The sequence below is a fragment of the Crocodylus siamensis genome, chromosome 2, assembly GCF_052110815.1.
Source record: "Crocodylus siamensis isolate JL-2025a chromosome 2, ASM5211081v1, whole genome shotgun sequence".
In the NCBI taxonomy this organism is placed as follows: domain Eukaryota; kingdom Metazoa; phylum Chordata; order Crocodylia; family Crocodylidae; genus Crocodylus; species Crocodylus siamensis.
Genome location: NC_143396.1, coordinates 25792192 through 25814521, shown reverse-complemented (window position 1 = coordinate 25814521; position 22330 = coordinate 25792192). Strand labels below are relative to the sequence as shown.

Below are 22330 nucleotides of genomic sequence, written 5' to 3'. Positions count from 1 at the left end.
CTTCTATCTCCTGACTCCACGGGGCAACCAGCAGAGTCCAGAAGCATGGGAAATACCCACAGTAGAGCATAGGCATAATTGTAACTGCTAAATCATCCCTGGCTAATGCCTATCCAACCTCTTGAATGCTTCCAGCGATGGAGATTCCCCAGCTTCCCTAGGCAGTCTATTCTACTGCCTCACTGTATTAACAGTGAAGCAGTTCTTCCTGATATGAATCTAAACCTACTTTGCTGCAACTTCAAGCCATTGGTCTCCCCACTAGAGGAGACTAAACCAATTTCCATCTGTTTTCAATTTATTTATTTATTTTTTTACTATCATTTGTACTACACTGGGCTCTCTATAAAATTCAGTGAGGTGTGTACTGTGCAAGGGACAGTCTGTGCCTTAACATACTTGCATCTTACACACATAGAACAACATATGAGAAAGGCACAGGGACATGAAGTGACTTGCTGAAAATTATGCAGGAAGTCAAAGGCAGAGCCTGACATCAGTCCTAAACTAGAGTTCTAACCACTGGGTTATGCTATTTCTCAAGGTATTATTTAAAAAAGCAGCCACAAGCTACACAAAAGGCAGAAATCATGATTTAAGGATAAGGTTTTCACTCACATCTAACATTATATAACCTTGCTCTAACTAGTTAAGCTGGCACTGAGAACCTTTGAAAATTCCACCCTAAATTATTATTTTCAAATGAATTAAATAATTTCCACATGGCAAGGGGCGAGTGTTCCATGGAGACTGTCAGATTGCTGGGCTTCACAAATAAATACAATTGCTTAGAGAACATGAGATTTCTAGGTATCACCAATATTCTTAAAGTTAGAAAGATGTATTTTCCAAATATGTCTTGATTATATTTTTCTCCAAAAACACATTAAGGTTATATGTTTTCCCAAACTTAAAGTTACACATAAAAAAATTCTAACTGTCAGATGCACAACAAGCGTTGCACCTTGCTTTAGATGATAAAACTGGTATCATGCCACATCCTCAAAGGTGAGGAGCCTGAGCACCAAGGAAGCACAGTTTTAATATTTTCACTGACACAGAGCTCCCCTATGGCCATGGGCAAGTCACTTAACCTCTCTGCCTCAGTTTCCTTTTCTGTAAGATGGGAATAATGTTGCTTGCTTACTTATGTACTTGGAAAAGGTATTTCAAGAATCATTTGGTGTTTTGAAAGCAATTTGGAGATGGTAAAATGGATTTGAAGATGTACTACATGCGTAATAAATCAACAAAGCTATACATTAACTGGAAAAAACCTCACTTCATATGACATACAGCAAAGTACTGCTTATTGTCATATTGAGTTTGGTATTCAAGCCAGAATTGCACCTGAGAAGGCATTCCGTCTCTGAGGGGAACAAGAAGCTGGAGTGAGAGGGGTAACCTGAAGGAGGAGAAGGATGGTCTCATGTGAAAGGAAATACAAACCAAGAGTCCAAATTAATCCCTTTTGCAATTTGAATGAACTCTGATCCCAAAGCTGGAAAGATCCTGCTGCTGCCGGACAAAATAATACACATAGGAAGCACACAAACAAGTTTTACACCATTTAGTTATTATACCCTGTAAAATGCGTCTCATGTGCGGTATTTTGCAGGTATAGCTGCTGGTTATCAACATTTATCTAGCTGGTTGGTTTCTGCCCTCTACTTTAAAGGCACTAGCCAAATGGGGGGTTAGCAATCTGCGGCTGACAGTTTCAAAAGGCCATCCCCACTAAGCAGAAAAAGACAAGTACTCATCATGCACACACATTTATACACTTGGCTCTGAAGTTTTAATCATTATTTCTTACCTTTTCATTCTCCAGGTCTATCATCTTCTGTGTCAGGGCAGCTTCCATTCCTTCGATCTGTTTTAACCACTATATGAACATGGCAGTAATGAGAGGAATACAGAAAGGTGAAAATACAGCTTTTGGAGGAGTTTTATTAATAATTTTGTAAGTTAATTTGCTGAGGACACACCCAGTTACATGCTTCACCCCTCCCCTGCCCCATTAACTGTTCAATTTTTTCAAGCTATCAATAAATGAGTAAGGCAGCCACTGGGAATTAATTGTGAACGGAGGTGGCTGTAATGCAGTGGATTAATTTGCTCCCCTCTAAAGATCTACATTTAGATTGAACTTGAGTCAAAACAGTAAAATTAGTCTGATGGTTTCAACCCTACTCTTCCCCCCACATTGTCTGCAACACAGAAGTTTTGCTCTTAGGGCCCAACTCTGGCAGTCCTTGCTCATGGTACTTGAAACCAATGGAACAACTTGTCCTTTATTCACATAACAGTAGCTACATGAGGGGGTGAAGGGTGCCAAAAGGTAAAGTTTAAGATGGGTAGGCAAAACTGTATGAGAAAATTCATGCAGGTCAGAAGGTCAATCATCCTATCAATAACTTTTTATTACATCTAAAAGTATTATAAAAAGGCATAAAAGAATGGGCATTGCATTCCAAGTGTAAAATCGTTATGGTAGAAGCTAAAACTGTGGAACGCCCAGATCTTGCTTGTTTAATGTTAATGACGGTTAAAGGCAGTGAGTGTTCAATCTTTCAGTATATCAGAAGAGGTGGAAATTCTCATTCATTGCTTCATTTCATTTACTTATTTATTTATTTTTACTGGTTTACAGAACACAGTTTAGGTAAATGGTTATTAATTTAAGTACAGCTTGCGCCCACTTAGATCACAAGGAGCTTTAGAATATAGAGTAAAAGCATTCTGGGGAAATTAGGAGTCTTTGTTAAATTTCTATATAAATCTGTTGATTGGTGTCTGGTGAGATTTGAGGTTCAAACTAATGGACCAACATGCAACCTATTTTTTTGTATTTCATTTTTTGTAAGTTATATGGGGCTCTCGTGATGATTTTTTTCAGTGACCACAAGCCAGAATGGACAAATTGCAGGCAATGATTCAGATTAGATTTAGGTGTTTAAAGAATGCAAATTCTCTTTTAAATTAGTTACATTACATTCTTTTAGTAAGAGAAGGTAAAACACAAATTCACTCCTCAATTATATTCATCTGGTCTTTTGTTGCTTCAGAGAATGATAAATCACAATGGAAGCTTATTCTACCTACTTACTAGGTTTACATTTTAGCACAGATTCTAAGCAAGTGACAAGGAACATTTCATTTCCCAAGAGACTTTGTTCCAGCTGTAATCTTTGCACCTTTCTCTAAAATAATGGAGATGACAGATTAAACTAAGGAACAGGCATATTGTGTGAAGGAGATCACCTTCCCATCACACACCTTCAAATACCACCCAAGTGAAAGGGCTCTGTATAGGGAACTTATGCAAATAGGGTCATGATGCATGTATTATAAACAGCTTTTTGACTGAAGGCAGAGTATTACAACCTCACTCCAGCTGCTACTCCTGTCCTTAGCTCAAACAAGGCCACCATTTCCTATGCACTTCTATGCACCCACACAATCATTAACTAGGTACCTGTACCTCTTCCATTGGCCTGCCCCTAATGACTCTCTCTCCAATAGATTATGCCCACTTCTGCCACCATGCACCTATTTCACCCATCTCTCCACATGGCATCAAGTTTGCTGCACTGCAGGCCTTTTTGTTATCCCGAAGGCCTTCAGTGAATATCACCCTTGGAAAACTGGTCAATGCCAGTTTGATGCTGCTACTCAGAGAATTTCAGCTCAAGTTTACACTTAATGGCTGCATCCAGATGAGCGTGGCCGTGCAGTATGTGGCACCACAAATATGTCTGCAGTGCCACGTACCACACATTTAGATGGTCTCTACGCTGCAAGGGAACACTGCCCATGCGTGCGCTGCTCCACTTTTTTTCCTGAGGGTTTTATTGACCCATGGATATCTAGGGGTCAAAAAATCCTGCAAAAAAAAAAAAAAAAAAAATTTGGAGCAGCACATACACAGGCAACGCACTCTACTCAGAAGTGGAGCCATGCTCCAGTTGACAGTGAGGCTCTATGCAGTAGCATTGCTACCTCTGCAGTCCCGGGAGGTCCCCAGAGCCCAGGTAAGGCTGCTGGGGCCAGTCCAGTCCTGGCCCCAGTCTCCCCAACCGAACCTGGGGTAACTTGCCACACACCAAAGTGAGCATGGCATGGGCTTTTCCTGGGGACAAGTAGCTGAAGCGCAAGGTGCACCGCTGCAACTCATCTCCGGGGAACCAAATGTCTGAGCTCCTCTGGATATGGCCTATTCCTGCCAAAGGACTTTGCAAGATACTAAGTCTCCTCATGATCTCACTAAATCCAATGGGAGAAGGTGCTGAACCCCTCAGGGCTTGGCCTGAAATTTTTAGATGAGAATCAGCCACCTGCGTCATCCTTATGCTGTACTGGTTTAATTTTGAAGGAAGAATCATTAAGATTCAACATACATTTGAAGAGGAAAAAAGAGCAATTGATATAGTTCATGGGGTCATATTCAGTTATAACCTATCCCACATTAAAGCTACGCTGCTGTGAAGTAATGCAACATCAGCTAGAATTACACCAATATGTTGTTTACATGAAGACACATTCCTTTATTGAACAGACTTATTTCCAGAAGGCTCATATCTATGCAAGGCAGAGTACTAAAAGCAATGTTTGACATGAATAAAAATGAAACATAATTGTATGGACTCAGTAGAAGTGTGTGCGAGTGTACTGATGATGCTGAGGATATGTAAGTGGTTCCAGCATTTTACAGAAGGATCTTATTATAAGGCAAAGTTGTGATGGCTTATTTTGATTAAGGATCATTCTATCACAATGGATACCAGAAATATAAAGGAGCTAAATGGGTACTTAGTTACAGGGCCAGCTTCTATTTTGGGTCACACTGGACACTTTTACATGACTCAATTAATGAAGTCTTTTTATTTCGTAAAAAAGAAGAGGAGCTTTACTGAGGAAACCAGTGGAATTGCCTTGAACTGATGGAACTGAAAGCAAAAATTTGACCTGTGATTCCTACTGGGGTTATGTTAAAATCAATTATCTCATCTGAATCCTATTTCCATAGGGTTCTTATTTGCCTTGGATTTACAGCTTTTAATTTGGGATCCCTGGAATTAATTCAGAACAGAAGGTGTTATAACAATGCACAGCACCATGCTGTGTTTACAGTCATTTCCTCATGCAGGAAAGATGATTCCTTGTTTGTTATGCCTCATCTCAATATGCTGTGGACATCAGTAAAGTCCTTCCATCAGCAGATCTCTAACCACTATACAAATCAGGCTGTGTAGAGTATCTCTGAGTGATTCATAATAATGAACTTAGCTGTGTTACATTCCCAGGCGGCCAGGAAGTGTTATTGTTCCTTCTTTTACAGAAGCAGCTGAGGAGCAGACATGTTATATGTTGCTCAAGGTCACTCAGGTTGCTTGCAACCAAACAGTATTGACAGCAGGTATTTGGGGGTTCATCCTGTACCTGAACCAACAAGGTGCACACACATGCATATACTCATTCCTGAAAATGCTCTAAGTTTTAAAAAGGCTGAAAGTAATCTCCTTCCTAAGACATTAAGGCTTGAATTCAGAATTCTACATTTTCCCTGATATCAGTAGCACTTAAAGCATTAATTACAGCACAGCTGTGACCTTAATTAATAGGCAACCTCCTGTCTATTTAAGAACTAGCAATATTGAGTGTTCCAGGAGAAATAAAACCCTAGATTCGGTGTTGGTAAGTGAAGAGTTTTTAATTCACTTTAAAACAGTACACAGGGAAACTCAGAACTCTTAATTCCTCATTTCCTGTATGAGCTTAATTGATGTATATCATCTGTATCATCCCAGTAGACTACTGGTTGGAGTTGGTAACCAACCCATAGAGTCTACCAAAACAAGGAAGTCGGAGCAACAGTAAAGGGAATGGGGGGGAAATTGGAGGCTGAAATTGTGAATAGCTCCTTGAAGGCTTCTTAAAACATCAGTAATTGCAATATGCTTCCCACAGTAAGAAATAATAACGTATAATTAATAATCATACATTATTTACAGATATATTTATAAAAGAACCCGGAACAATCAGTGAATAATCACTGTTTTCATGAGTAGACAGGATGGTTTAGTGGGTAGGACACTAGGCTAGGTCACCTGAGACCTATGCTCAGTTACCAGTGTAGGCACAGCTATCATGTGTGATCTTGAGCAAGTGATTTCAATAGTCTGTGCCTCAACTCCCCATTTTCAACCTTTTTCCTGCCTCCTACAGGTGCTATGTCGATCAAATTTATCATCGGGTTTTATTCATTACAGGTTTGTGAGACTATACACAATGGCATTAAAATTATATAGACTGTTTACACCTCAGTTTTAAAAACAAGCGTATTGACAACAGAGGATAAAATTAAAGATTCTGTCTTTTTGAACAAGCTGGGTAAGTAGTAAAACAAACAAGTCAGTCATTCTTTAATCAGCTCAGGACAAACAGAAATGATAGCAATAAGAATTCCTGTGAGATAATGAAAATGATTATTGGGGTGGATTTATAAAATATTTCTGCTTTTTAAAGATTGAAGATCATTTTATAATTTCTTCTTGTTATGAAGAACTGACAACAAACTCATTTTTTCTTAGACTGTGACCATCAAGTGATGCGATTTCCTGAACTGTGAGAGCCTGACTCACAACAACAGTCCCATGCTTTTCAATGCTCCTGCTCACACAAGAACTAACCAGCTTATGAAAGGGCAGCACAGTCCAGAGTTTGTACAACTTTAGCCTAAGGAAAAGAATACTCAGATCCCCACCTAGCCTAATTGTGTTTTCTCCAAATATTTTAAAGTCTGCAATCCTCACCTCTTCTCTTACACTACACTGACAATAGTTTTAGTGTTCTCCTAGTTTCATTTGGTTTACACTAGGGCTATATGAAACGGCTGTTTGGATTCAGCTGTTTTGGAGAACAGTGATTTGTTTTGGTGTTTTAGATCACTGTCCTGCTTTGTTTCCACCAAATCTCCTCCAAGTCTGTTTTGAGCCCAGCTGGGCAGGGGTACAGGGCCCCAGCGGGGAGCAGGACGGGCCTGGGGATGTCTTGTCTGGGGGAGACAGAGGGCTGCTGCCCCGCGCAGGTGAAGAGACCCTCCCCACAGATCTCTGATCCCTGCAGAGCCAAGTCACGTGGCAGGGACCAGCAGTGCCCTGCCGTGAGACCTGGCTCCTCAGGGAGCAGAAATCTATGCTGGGGGTCTCCTTGTTGCTGCTACCCACCCCATGCAGCCCCGGATCTCTGCTCTGTGTGGAGCCAGGTCACACATCAGACACCAGCACTGCCCTGCTGTGTGACCTGGCTTCAAAGAGAGCAGAGATCCACTCCAGGGTCGCCTAGCTGCTGATTTGCACTGCTCTGGATCTCTGCTCCCTGCGGAGCGAGGTCGCATGGCAGGTACCAGCACTGCCCTGCCGCATGACCTGGCTCCGCAGGGAGCGGAGATCCATGCTGGGGTCTCCTCACCGCCACTGCCCACCCGAGCAGCCCCGCGTCATCAGGGCAGCGAGGGGTGGGCCGCAGCAGCAAGGAGACCCCCAGCACAGATCTCTGCTCCCTGCAGTCAAGTTGTGTGGCAGGGCAGCAGCATACAGTTGTTTCCCTGCAAACCTGGCTCTGAAACATCTCCAAAACACTTTCACAACTTTTTGGATGCCTTGTTTTGATCTCTGTTTTGATTCAAAGATGTTTCTGAGCCTTCTGTTTTGATTCAGATTTGGTGTTTTGGATGCTGAAACAGCCTGAAACACCTCCAAAACGAAATAGCTGCCAAAATTTTGCACAGCCCTAGTGTACACCAACCAATAACTTAGCTGAATCATCAAACAATCACTGTTGGCTAGTCATTATCAACTATTTAACAAGACCAATGGAGTTTTGATGTTGCAAATCCATCTTTTAATATCAACTTTTTAAATAGAAGACTTACTGGGGAAAATACTTTCCTTTCTGGTTTATTTAAACGGAGTCATTGTTTGCGCCTATTAATGATAGAAATAGAAAGCTAGTTCCAGTTGCACAGAAATGAGTAATCTAATAATCTGTCCAGTGAAAAATACTTCTTAAAAATTAAATATTGAACTAAATATCACATTTACCAAAACCTCCTAAACCACTCCCTAACTCCTTTGACTATTATGTGTTGGACAATCATAATTATACATTCTGGTCAATTGCAGATCCACTGCTGAACAGCATGGAGGATTAGCAAAGAAAGATCATTTAAATAGCAAGTTAACACAGCAATGTGTGCAACTGTGATGCCTATTTTTTTTTTTTTTTAACCACTAATTTTCAGTTTGGATACTAAAAATGTTAACTTGAAAAACAGACGACTACAGGTCTGTTCTCTGACTGACACATTTTGGTTTTAAAAACCACGGGTGATTGGAGCGGTTATTTTCTGAAACCAGCTGACTATGTTGTTTAGGTCTGATGCCAGGCATACAGTTCTGGATTTAGGTTTAGCATGAAACCTAATCACCCTTCAATACGGAGCTCAGAAGCTGCTTCACTTAATATACAGTAGTTGGACACATCAGCAGTGCCCTACTTGCTCAACAGAGTCTCAAGAGGGGACCAAACCTTAACAACAGAAACACTGCATCATGTTTTGCTATTTAGATTTTTCCCACGTGGCACTGAGGAGATAAAGGATGAGAACATTTGAATTTGTCAGAAAGTAGTAAAATGCCACGCATGATACTGAATTTCTCATTAACAGTATATTCAGGTAAAGTAAGTAGCAGGAAACAAAAAGGTAGGGTGTTTGTTTATTTGACTTTTTGGAGACATTTTTAGAGGTTTAAGAGGGGGAAAGAGATTAAAAGCCTTTCCCCACCCCAAAATTAAAATCTTTGTTTCTCATGCAATATAACATATGGGGAAAAGGAGTGCAGCAAGCTTCCCACGCTGTGTTTGCTGAGTATCCGCTTTTCCCCACTAACTCCCATAGAAGAGGACAGTACTCAGCTCACCACTTCTGGACTTCAGCACCTCACAGAAAGAATTACCATAATATCAATCATGCAAAGCAGTGGGCAGCCTCTTTTGAGGTTCTGGGTTCTTTTCTCAGAGGGGTTTGTGGGAGTGGAAGATGCTGACACATCCCAGAGATGATACCTTTTCTCCAGATTTTTGAATATGCTCAATTGTATGTCACAGCCCTCCACATGCATAGCTCCAGTGAAGACATGGTTATAATGAACACATACTCAAATCCATGTGAATTTAACAGAAACGCCACGCTTCTCTGATAAAACATCATACAAATTTCTGATTCGTGTGCTTTGGTTTTGTGCAGACAAAAAGCTTTAGTGAAGTCTACCTTTTCACAGAGGGAAAGTACAGTCCCAGCTTGGATTATTGCAACCTGTTCTTCATTTCTCAAATTCTAAAACAGAAAAAAGGTGCAATTGCATTTTACACTGGATTGTAAATCCATTCCTCAAAACACTCTGTATGCATCAAAGTATATCAGCTGCCTGATTATTTAAAAAACAAGAACAGAAAATATCCAATGATTAAAAATTAAGCTCAAGTAAAGTAGATACAGTCCTTAGTCACTTAAGTTCAATACATCATTTCCATTGTGGCTTTTCAATGGAACAGTTCCATGAAAACAAAGTGGATACAATCTAGTGATCTTTTTAAATGGGAGAAATGGCATTTCACTGCAGAGGAGCCCTAATGCAAGGAATCTATTGCAGAATTGGGCCTTTTATTAATGAAGGCTACTCACAGAATAACAGGGTTCCCATAAATATTATTTTGGATTTCACAGTTTAATCTATGATCTGAAACTCTTGTCTGAATCAACCCTCTACTTTACAGACCAGACTCAAGCTTTCCTAACATATGCCTCTCATAAACCAGCTCTCATTGCACTTTGTAAGCGGCCAAGTTTACATCTGAGAGGCACTGCAAAAGAATACAGCTTTGACTTCTTTCTCCTGTCTTATATCTTGTCCCCTGCAGTCCCTAAAAAAAGTATTTAAATGCCACTCAGAAGGGGCCCAAATATATTTTGAAAAAATGCAAGGAATCTGCACCTATGCTGGTAACAACTATCCCTGTCATTTCCCAATGAATATGCAAATTCAGTCATTCAGAAATGCCCTAGTGCATTTACTGGCACGTACTGTGTACCATGAGAAAAAGAAAACAACTTCAGAACAAACACACACACAAAACCAGAAATATATTTGAAATAAAAAGTGTTACCCCATTATCTCCAAGAATATCTAGCTTCTTCATAAGTTCAGAAATATTCACATCCTAGAAAAGATTTTCAATACTCATTGTTCATAAAGGAAGGGGGGGGGAAACAACCTTCAGTATTCATATCTTTTCATGACTTTTCTGTAACTTTACATGCAAAATGTCACCAAAAGCCACATGTCAGTTTTATACCACAGGGACACCAATTCTATGGATGTGTTCACAGTTCAGGGAGAGGTGTGCAGAGTAGCTGTTTTCTGCACCCCACTGTGGGTGGGCTTATTAGCTCAATTGGCTTAACTGGCTCTGTCACTCAGTAGTGCAGATTAGTTTACCCACAGTACCATACAGATGTGGTAATATTTTTATAAACCACTACAAGAGTACAACATGCTTGAGGCTGGGGATGCCTGGCATGCATGACAAGTTTACCATACACATGGCCTTAGAGCTAGAACAATGGGTACATGTGAAGTCATGTGTCATTTCATATGTACTTCCATCAGGTTATGAATGAATACAACTCAAATGCTGAATTAGGGAAACAGGCTTAGAGGCAGATCCAGTCCAGGATGTCAAGTTTAGCACATTGGGCCACTAGAGTTGACAGGAAGACTATAGAGAGTATGAGCTGGGTCATCTAGGAAACAAAATATAAACCTATGAGCCCTCTAACAGCAGGAGCAACGTCTGCTGTGCACTCTGATCAGGGAGCAATGCTGCCTCGGACTGAACTGCCTGCTAGTCATAGCAGTGAGCGCAGAAGCCTAAGCAGCATGTTGATATTGATCCCTAATTAGGACCGTTGATTGGTTTAAAAATTTGCATGCGTTTAATTTTGTCCTTCCTCTCCTTACAGAAAAAAAAAGAACCCCACACCAACCATCTCCTCCTGAAGACAGAAATACAAAAACAAACCCTATTAGAAACCCATTCTTAGTCTTTCCAAAAATCAGCACAGAAATGGCCACTGATGTAACAGGAGCAGGATCAGACCTCAAAGGCCCATGAACAGTAGCTTATGAAGTGCTGAGCATGCTCAAGCCCCACTGCCATCAGTGATAGCTGATAGTGGCCAGCACCTCACATGTACAGTCCTTTGCAGGACTATCTTATGACATTACTTCTACTATATAGAAATACTGGTTTGTATCTGTCTATTATGCACTCATGCAAGGAGCCAGTAATTTGATACCAATTTGTTTGCCAAATTAGCTATTGCATTAGCCTTACAAAATATATTAACAGACTGTAACACTCTGGTAAACAGGCTCAGGTGCATGAGGCTAAAAAAAATGAAAATTCTATTACAGCTATATACAAATGTAGAAGAAAAAACTGCCATTCATTACATATAAATCTAGCTTGGTTACCTGACAGTAACAGCATAAGATCAGCACACCACACAGAAGACATTCTTTTTCCAATCCAGTTTTTTTCCCCTCTTACTAGAAGGGTAGTGTGTAGTATTATCTATTGGGCAGACAGTCCATGCTAGCATTCAATTTTTTTTTTTTTAATAAGTAAAAATATTTAGAAATCAGTTCTTTCTGCAATTTTCAAAACTGGGTTTAAACTTTCCAGATCTGACATGTGAGCTTGTCTTGAGGTCAGCATTTTTGGGTTAGAATCATCTCTATTAACTGAATAAATAAGACTTGTAAGTAATCAGTCACTATTATGGAAATGTGACACTAGTACAATAATAATGAAATATATATAATATAATGGAGCATTTTCAGGCCAGATACTTAATTTTCATTTAGTTGTTATTGAACATAGGAGAACATTAACAATCAAACCACATTTTAAGGCCTATACAATATTTAATTTACAACAACCAAATAACCATTTTCCAAAGATTTCAAAACACATGGATCATAAATCAATTGGGCCTCACAACATCCCTGTGAGGTAGGTAAAAAATACATTTTATAGATTGGTATATTGGGATAGAAGTTAAGAAAGGTACCAAGAACAAAAAACCCAAGAAAAAACACACTTTTTTTGTGACAAAAGATGAAAGAGGAACTCTATGACATCCATTTAAAAAGAGTACTTTTTGTGCTGGGAACCTGGATCTATCTGGAGTACTGTTTCCAGTTTTGGACCCCCCACTACAGAAAGGGTAGAGACATTGGAGAGATTCCAGTGGAAGGCAACGAAGATGTTTGGAGGGCTGGGGGACATGACTTATGAGGAGACACTGAGGAAGACGGGCTTATTTAGTCTGCAGAAGAGAAGACTTGGAGGGGTTTTAATAGTAGCCTTCAACTACCTGAAGAGAGGTTCCAAAGAGGATGGAGCTAGACTGTTCTCAGTGGTGGCAGATGACAGAAGAAGGAGCAATGTTCAAAGGTTGCAGCAAAGGAAGTTTAGGTTGGATATTAGGAAGAACTTCCTTATAAGAAGGGTTGTAAAGCACTGGAACAGGTTATCCAGAGTGGTTGTTGAACCTCCATCCTTGGAGGTTTTTAAGAACTGGATAAACAAAGCCTTGGCTGGGATAAAATAATTGGGGATGGTTCTGCTTTGAGATGACCTCCTGAGGTCCCTTCCAACCCTAATTTTCTATGATTATATGATCATAGCAGATATAAGAGCTCCCACTGATGGACACATTAGATTACAAAGAAGGATGTTAAAAAGCAGAATCAGGATCCTATGCAAAATGTTTTGGGAAGGAAATCTATTAATTAGTGTTCTTTAGTGGTGTGTCAGATAAGAGTCAGATTCTTAATTCTGGAGACAGCTCAACAGATCCCCAGACAGAGAGATCTATATCCATCAATCTATGCATCTAACCTAAATTCAGTGAACTGCCCTTTTCTGATAGTCTTTCATTTATTAGGACATTTTATTCTGGGTATGTCTATAGGCCCTTTGCTGTAACAAAACTTTCAGGGAAGGCTATGGTAGTAAGCATGTAAGTTATGATGCTATAGTATGTTAACACACCAAATGGATGGCACTAGTTGCTCCCAGAGTAATGAAAACAGCATAGTTGAATTTTATGGCCATAATTTCTCAGGTGACTTCTACATCTAATTTTTCAGATCACAAATAAAAATAATGTTTCTCTAATTGCCTCCAGTGCACTCTGAACCAGTGGTCGGAAAGTTTCTTTTCTTTTTGATCTATTATGCAGAAGATATTCTGAATTTAATCTTGGGTAAGCTAGCATGGCAACCAATTTGAGCTCCCCTTGAGATTTTGAGTCTTCAGACTGAAAAAGAGCAACATCTTATTTTTCTCGCTGAAGCAAGCAGGTAAGATGCCAGTTATTTATCAATATGTATAGTATGCTCATCTTGGGCCTCATTCAAAGCCAACAAAAATTAGTTAGCAGGGTCATGGTACTTTCAATGGATTTAGGATCAGGACACTTATGCTTCTAGATCCAACTTCATTACTACATTACTTAAGCACATACTTAATGAAGTCCATTAAAGTGCTTCGCTGGCCTGGGGCCTGAGTACATATAAGGGATCAGAACAAGTGATGGATGGGTGCTATATTTACAATCCCTTTTTTCTAACCTTAACTACACTTCAATATTGAACCTGTAATTCAAAATTGAACAAATATAGAATGGCACAAAAAACAAGACAGCTAACCATTCATACAACCATATTCTCTATAGTATATTCAGGCTAACTCCTAAACCTCTCAGGTTATTAGCCTCAGGAGAATACTAGACAAGTCTAGCAGACCTCATTGTCAGGAGTCATCTTTCCCCAATTATTCATCCTTTTCTCCAAGTTTCATCCTATATTTTTCTTTGCAGAAAAAAAAAAAAAAGAAATTCTCACATCTGGATCACTGCTGCATGTTTTAAAGCAACCATTATTTGACAGGGCAATTTATTCACGTGTTGGGTAAACTCTGATAGAGCTCCTGGATAATCCAATCATCTTGAGAGCTAATGAAGCCACATCTACCTTTATTCCTTCTTGTTGACAGAACAGTTGAAGTGCACTTCCATTGTTTTCAGGGAAGGTAGTTATATGGAGGTTAAATGCTGGCGACCTTCGTTCTCTCTCCTGAGGAAAGATTTTGTTTCAAAAACAATACATGTGATTACATCGAAACATTAATTCGCCATACCCTGAGTTACTCAAAAATCCTACATTTACTGATTGTCATAATCCACAGATCTCTATTCAGATTCAAAATACACTGTGGTTTTCCAGACTCCTTAAAGTTTTGGCATGGGACAAAAGCCCCAATTATACAACCAACCCATGCAAGCAGCGTCTCTGAAGTTTTAAAACTAATAAGGGTCCAGATGGGGCATATAACCGTAACACTTGGGGATGTAGGAAGTATTTGAGACAATTGTCTCGTAGAAAGAATATTTTATTTATTGCTTTATACGTGGACCAGATGACTATAAGAAAAAGGTTCATAGTATGAAACCTCAAATTAATGCCAAATCATATTTTGACTTTGAGAATACTCCCTCATTCTGAAATGATATCAATTTCATTCTTAATTTAACAGTAAAGCCCCATCTCATCATTTATACTACAATAAAACTATTTAGCAGCTGAACTCTACATACCAGTCTTCTAAATCCTCAAAAGCAAAAGAATTCACTACTCACTCAGGTTTTTATTTTTGAAATATACTGGTACCCTACATTTAATCTTTTTGATGCCAAAAACAATAAATGCACATATATTCTCTCTCAAACTATATCGCTCTTAAAATTTGTGCGGCTTATTGACTTAATTTCCATGCACTTGCTCAATATACTGATGTAGCATTTCAGTAGAAAGCAGCAATACAGCATTTCAACAGATGAAGGACCTCCACACAGAATTTAATTTTGATGCCTTTGTTGAAAGCAGCTGGATTGAAGGCTCTGGAAACTGCACCTCAGGGCCTTATTCTGAATGAAATAAAGCCCATGAAAGCCAATGGAGTTGCACCAGTATAAGTGAGATCCGTATCAGGCCTATCTTCTATACCCTGAGCAAGAATGGCATGGCAAGCGAGAGTTAGAGCCAAAAGAGCTACTGCAGCTTCCAAGCCTATTCCATCCATAGCCCATAGCCTGACTTCCAAAACAACAATTGAAGTTAATTGTGTTGGTTGTTTGGTGATATGGACATTTGTCCTTTCCTAACTTTGCTGAAACCACAGATATATTTCACACATTAACAAACATGCCATAACAATTTCTGTTCAGTAGCATCCTACTGCATTTGAAACTGTGATCCAGAGCAGAGGCAAAAATGTCTGCATCCCATCATGAGTCTCCTCAAACAGTTTCCTGGAGAGTCTTCTACAACTGATCTAAATTTTAAAATTCAGCTATACCAGTAAGGAAGCTTCACCTTACAATAGGAAAACAGAAACAGAGGTTCTAATCTAAAATTAACCTCAATTAAACCAACATCTAACATTTTAATCATTTAGCATAGCAGTAAGCCATTCAGTGTTTCCTCGCATTAAATGCTACACGGTTGGCCTTGTTTTCTAATATATCCTGATTTTCATCTGAAATAGTTTGGTTAATCAAAATGGCTAAAAATGTTTCCACAAGAACTGAAAGCTGCATAAAGTACTCACTCCCAGTCACTTTTGTGCTTATTGCTTATCTATCAGTGCACAGATTTCTTTTTTTGCATGCTTTCTCTGAAATCACAGGCATATCCTGCAATTGTTATTCTTCAAATAGGTTCTCAGCAAGAAACTAGAACCATTGTCCTGAGCTATAGTTTAGTCTTCAAACAATTCTTTAGTTAAGTGTGGAAAGTTCTTATACTAAAGCACTTTTGAAGAGTCTTTTTTTAAAGATGTAATTTGCTTTAAGTCACTTTTTCTGAAAATACTCCAGTTTTGGACAATGGCTGCTAGCTTGCTGCCAGTTTTAGCTTTAACTTTGTTCTGTATTTCAGTTCAGGGTTGCTGAATAAAGTATACAAAATATAAGTCAGTATCCATTTTAATGTCCAGAATGACTACTAGGAAGCAGATATTTCAGAATGCATAGTTTGTCATGTTACATGCTATGACCTCAAAACATACAGATGGTAAAATAAAACAATAAAAACAAAAGATTTTAAGAAAAAGACACAGAAAGGGAATGATGTCACTGAAGTAGGATGAAAATAAGATTTTCATCTTTACTATGGAGGTTATACATGCGAAGGGGCGTGGTGAAACACACTGGATGAAGAAAATTATGAAACAGCAACACTAAAAATCTTTCATAGAACTGATTCTAAATGGTGTTAAAAATATGGACGATGTTTTCAAATAGGGTATGGTGTTATCAGGCAACATAATAGTGGGGCAATGCATTGCCCCCCATACTGTGGCAACAGTTTAGCATCCTAACACCCCCTAACAGCCCACTTGCAAAGTGATGAGGAGCACCATTAGTTTCCGATGAAAACATAGAATTGCTTTTAACGAGATGTAGCCACCCAACTGTTACATATACTCAAATGAATGAATTTGATGAAGAAATTTGCTATTAAGAATGTTACCTTCATTTCCACCAGTTATGCTTGTGCCTCACTTTTCTAATTTGTATTACTAGCTGTAAATATTTCCTTTTGTCTTTTAGTAATGCCAATTGATTCCAATCCAGTAACACTACATATCAGCAGTAAAGAGACTTTGAGTAAGTGCTTTCAACATCAGCTATGAATATTTGCGCTAATATAAAGTAAAATTATTTGAAAATATTCTTAATTAAAAACAATTACAGGTTGATATGATGGATGTATGAGATCCTTAGACTTTACTGCATGCAAGACATGAGAAGGTGTGTTAATTGAAACAATGCCAACCAAGTCTGTAGTATGCATACCAAGTGATTTCACATGCAAGAAAGGAGTAGTTATGGAAATGAAACAAATAAAAAGGCAAAAGATTGCAAAACAAAATATTTTTATTAGGTGCAAAACAAACTATATGCAATATATATTAGCTATTTTACATCTTCATAAACATTAGTGAGCATTCTTTTCAAAACATATTAAGGCAGTGGCATCATTTTCATTATCCAAACATACAATATTAAAAAAAAATCTAAAAGGGGTCTCCCTTATACATGCACTGGTCACCACTGAACATTACATGAATTTCAGCTTGGGTTCAAACACAATTTCTGTTCCATTTGAGAGTTTACAGAGAGAATCTCTTACTTCAAGTTCTAGCACTCTGAATTCTAAGAGCTCATTCTGGTCTTTCGCATCCTGCATCTCGGTCTTCAGCTGATTCTCTTCCTGTTCCATTTTGTAAATCTAAGAGAAAATACAATATCAAACACCACTAAGACCTAGAAAAGCAGTATATCTGGGTACATATACTGATTCTTTGCATTTTTTAAGAAACTATAACATTTCTCAGTATTCTCATTCTCAGTCGCTTGTTGAAACAAGAGTTAAGAATTAAACTCTAAGCTAAAAAAGTTTTAGCCCAAATTTCTTACAAAGGTCTGAACTGCAAACACTTTGTGTGTAGTCTTTACTTTGTGCACTTCAAAAATACCTTTGAAGTTTAAATTGAGTCCATTCATGTGCCTGAAGTTAAGCACATACAAAAACATTTGCTGGATCATGACCTTAGACAAAATATCCACTGAATTCAGTGCATAGCCAGTTGGCTGGGTGTCAAGTCTTGGAAATGAGGAAGCAGCACGTTAGAAACAATGTTATTGGCTCGTGAGTAGATGGACACGATATTCTCAATAAGCAGACAACGATTTGTCTGGTCTGGAGTTTTCCAAAGACCCATTTTGAAAAGCATATATGGCAAGTGATACAAATCCTGCAGCTAAAACTAAGAATGACGATCTAACTTTCAGCACCAGCTCCATGAGACTGCTTCAAAGCACACAGTATTTGAAGTCTGGTAATCTGTTCATGTGTCCTTTTTTTTTTTTTGAACTAAATTTAACGCAATGGTAATAGACATTTAAGGCTTTATACCAAATTAAACAATTGATCCAATTAGAAAGAAACAGGAGTGGCAGCAATCTTAGTCCTAGATTTGTATCATGTTATTGTATCATTTTCAGTAACAACCAAGTACCCTTTTTGCATTACTATTACCACTTCAGAGATATTTACCAGCAACTTGAGACAGCAACCAGTTTAAGTCCCCATTGTGCTGGATATTGTATGGCCATCCAGGAAATGATAACCCCTACCCAAGAGGAGAGGTTTGATAGCACTTTAAACTCTATTTCTACCCAGAAATGGCAAGTGTGATAATTTGACTGAGTGACTTCCACCTCAGCACTCTAACTGTTGGCACATCAGTTTCATTTATAATTCCTATTAAAAAGCAATACCCAAAGGTTCCCAGATTCTGACCATATACCTTTTCAAACAACTCTTGATTTGTTCTGATAAGCAGCTGCTTCTCTTCTATCCATTTTGAATCCTGTGGAGGGGGGAAAATTAAGTATATTTTTTTTAAACCAAGAAATTTTTAAAAAGTATTATGCTTCAGTCATTAATTCACAATGAAATGTGGGTCCCACATCAAAGAACAAGCCCAATACAAATAAGAAATATAACCTGGGGGAAAAAAAAATGAGAAAATAAATAAAACTCTGATTCTCTGTAACTTGGCCTTTTTTCTTTCCCACCCTGTACAGCCTAAGTTATTGGCTAAAGTTTGAAAATCATTATTTTGGAGGCATGTTATCAATGCTCTTCCTTTTCTTCAACTTATAATTATTATTATTGTTCATCTTCCCTTACCAAAAGGGGATTATCTTGCTCAGTAGCTTTGTTTTAATATGTCTGCATTTTAATTAAAGTCACAGAAAAGCTTATAGGGAAGGGGAGGGAAAACATTTAATGAGCTGAAGTAGAACATCTGAGGATAGTGCTCTTCAATCAGCTGCTCAGATAGGTCTCTTATAGGCAACCTTTGGAATGGAATAAGGAAAAAAGAAGGTGCTAGGAAAAAATATAGATCGCCACCTGCCAGAAAAAGGATCTTTAATTTCCATCTAATAACCTGAATAGGAAGTGTTTACAAGATCAGCTCAAATTACCCTAACGGTACTTTTATAATGATAAAAGCAACTATATAACATGAGAGATGTTTTCTAAATCACCCAGGTAATTTCAGATCTATCAAGGAAGATTTGTTTAAAGTCTAACATATATCTAAGACCAACATTTTCTAAGCAGACAAGAGATTTGCACATTCAGTTCAATTTAGAAATGAATGAGATAGCCACCCAAGTCCCTTCAGGGTACTTGAAATTTCAGCCAAACCATGCTGATATAACATTTACTTAGATACTTAAATTAGCATTTGCTGGGGAAAAAAAAATGGAGCATTTCCTGCCTGCCACATCAAAACTAATTATTTTATGGAATGTTTTAATTTTATTATTTTCTTCTCACCCACACACAAAACCAGGCATGTGCACTCTTATTTTTACACAGGAACTAATTCCTTAGGGGCAGAAGGTTGTTTCAGTTTGTGTTAAAACACATACCAGATGGAGTATGGGGGGGAAAAAAGGCAAAGAAGTATGTGATGAACACCTAGTCTGGAATTCAAGTAAGGAAATACACAATGCTAATCAGATGTTAAGCTAGACAAAGCAATGGAGAAACCATTGGAAGCGTTTCTCCCCAGTGTTCCCTTCCAAAGCTCAAAGGACAGAACAACTTGCATCCAGAGATTTAGGTAAACATCCAAACTTCATACACACTTGGGGGCCAGTTGCATTTCCACAGTGCTTTTTCCATGTATTCCTTCCTTTCAGGATTGCTAACGTTCTTTTATAGCTAAAATTGACTGATCTTATTTGCTCCATTGATGGTCTAATTTTGTTTGACAAGAAAGATATTACAAGTATTTCAAAACTCGATCATTTGAGGCCTGACCATGATTTTCAGTAGAAATAAAGATCCGCAGCACTTAACAAAAGATGCCCCTTATAAACATCCTTAGAAGCTATGGTAAGATAGTAAACAATCTTACCATAAAGTCTTTCATAAAAGAACCTCAAAATACTTTACAGAGGTAAATTGTTAGCATTCCTATTTTGCATGCAAGGAACTTGGGCACAGAAGGGTTGATGAGAGTCTTAGGTGAAAAAAAATCATAAAATGAGCTTACAAGCCCAACACCAAGGTAAATATATTTTTTTTAAACCCTTGGCCCTGCACTCTGATCTTAGCCTTCCTCTTTAACACTGCACATCTGACCTTAGACAATGCATGTCAGCTCTTGCTGTCTAGGTTTCTTTAGTTTTAAAATGAGAATTTAAAAAATGGGCAAGATGCACAGTTTTTGAAAATCTGCACTTAAGTCTCCTGATTTAGAGCACTGTGCTTCAAGCACCCAAGAAGATTACCTCTCACCTGAATGAAGAGCTCAGAGTTATTACTAAATAAATACCCTTATCAGAACCTCAGTGCCTAAACTACAAAATCACATAGTGCACAAAGTCAGTTTATTGTAAAATTTATTTAGTTAAATATAGGGATTAACAGTTTGGTACAACTGCAGATAAGGGCAGTGAACAGATGAACATGTGCTAGAGCCCCTAGGAGGCAGAGCAGCAATTTCTGGTGAGGGTCTCAAGCTTAGTTTCTATCTGAATCATAAGAGACAATTATAAAATTGCATCCTACTGCTTCAATATTCAGGCAACTGAGAGACATGGGAAGCAGCAGGGTTAAGAATCTTCAAAGGTAATAAATAAATAAAAACTACTTTTTCAAGCACACATATTAGGTCTATCAGTAAGGAATCAAATGTTGACAAAATTTTTCACATATATATTCCTGTGCCCTTGTCTTATTTACAGACACAATATTTAAATATTATAACTTTAATAGTAAAGTATTTTTAATGCAGCAATTTGCCTAAAGTTTTAGTTAACAATATACCAAAAACTGACAAAAACAGATCCCCAGAAGGGAAAGTGTGCCTTTCAAACAGGAATAAACCAGTGTCCAATTTATTTATTTTTTATTTTAATATTTCATAAGCTAATACCTAATATTTATCTTACTTCTCGTTTGTTGTGGAAATACTTTATTTCCACAAAATTTACTAGAATAGAAAATTGGGGCTTGTAAACAAGCCAATACAATATTGTTTACTTCAAGAGACACAACTTGTACAAAACAAACCATAAAATAGAATGAAGATTAAATATAAAGAGTTCATGAAAAATGGAATACCCCCATTCATAAATGTACATCAGTAACAATATTTACACATTTTTTTCATCAAAAATATGGTAAAACTAAAACGTTACATATTTTTGCAGGGGCACTTTCAGTGATGCAGTTGAACACGTTTAAATGCAAATTCATCATTCTGGCCATCTTTCTGGAGGATCCTGGGGCATTTGTAGATGACTCGTTAAATGACCTTTTGCACTGCTTTAATGGCATTGCTGTTTGCAAGAATTTCCAAATTTGGTGGTGTATTCTGCATTAATTCCAACTGCTGTAGCAAATTCAGCAGCATAATGTGCCTTAAATGACTTTGGGGTGCAGCAAACTAAAACACCTCTGAGGAGCTTTAATTTGCTGCCTTACAGCTGTAGAGGGAATCACCAGGCTCTGTGGGGCTCAGGGGCTCTGCAGGCAGCCCAGGAAGGCAAGCTGCACTTAAGAAGAAAAAAAAAAAAGTCATGAGCCCGATTATCTGTGCAGGGGCCCAGTGCTGCCTTCCACAGCGGTGGGCCCCCCAGGACTGCCCAAGCCAGGTGCCTATGGACAGGTGCTGCCCCAGGGGTAGGGAGGGGGGAGGGGGCACCACTGCTAGAGGGAAGCACCAGCCTCCCCCCATAACTCATGGGCTGCTTGGCTTGCAGGCAGCTCACCCACCCCTCCCCACCACCAGAGAGGCAGGTAAGGACACAGGTGTATACGACATGCTTCGATTTAGGGAGAATTAGACCCCCGTGTTGTTTATTAATGCCCCTGGGCATCAAATATGCACTAACAGTCAGGATTTATCCTTGCCAAACCCTAACAAGATACATTAAGTCTTAAACCTGATTTCACTTCATGAAATACTGAGTTGCTAACTGCCTGTAAATTTATAGATAGTATATATTAAAAAAAAGTCTAAAAATGCTTGTCTGTGATGT

The 22330-nt window shown here is 38.5% G+C and overlaps 1 protein-coding gene across 2 annotated transcripts in view; it reads right to left on the bottom strand.

Annotated features, from left to right (window-relative positions):
- Positions 1-22330, bottom strand: part of JAKMIP1 (janus kinase and microtubule interacting protein 1) — a 258178-nt gene that overhangs the window by 34111 nt on the left and 201737 nt on the right. Inside the window, exons 13-18 of one of the 2 annotated variants that reach the window (XM_090035563.1) lie at positions 18571-18633; positions 17391-17489; positions 14169-14270; positions 10231-10284; positions 9335-9400; positions 1817-1885 (exon numbers count right to left, since the gene is read on the bottom strand). In XM_090035563.1, the coding sequence (XP_089891689.1) occupies positions 1817-1885; positions 9335-9400; positions 10231-10284; positions 14169-14270; positions 17391-17489; positions 18571-18633 (453 nt within the window). Of the gene's footprint in view, positions 1-1816; positions 1886-9334; positions 9401-10230; positions 10285-14168; positions 14271-17205; positions 17490-18570; positions 18634-22330 lie in introns of those variants that run through there. The other variant, XM_090035564.1, reaches the window with a different exon arrangement.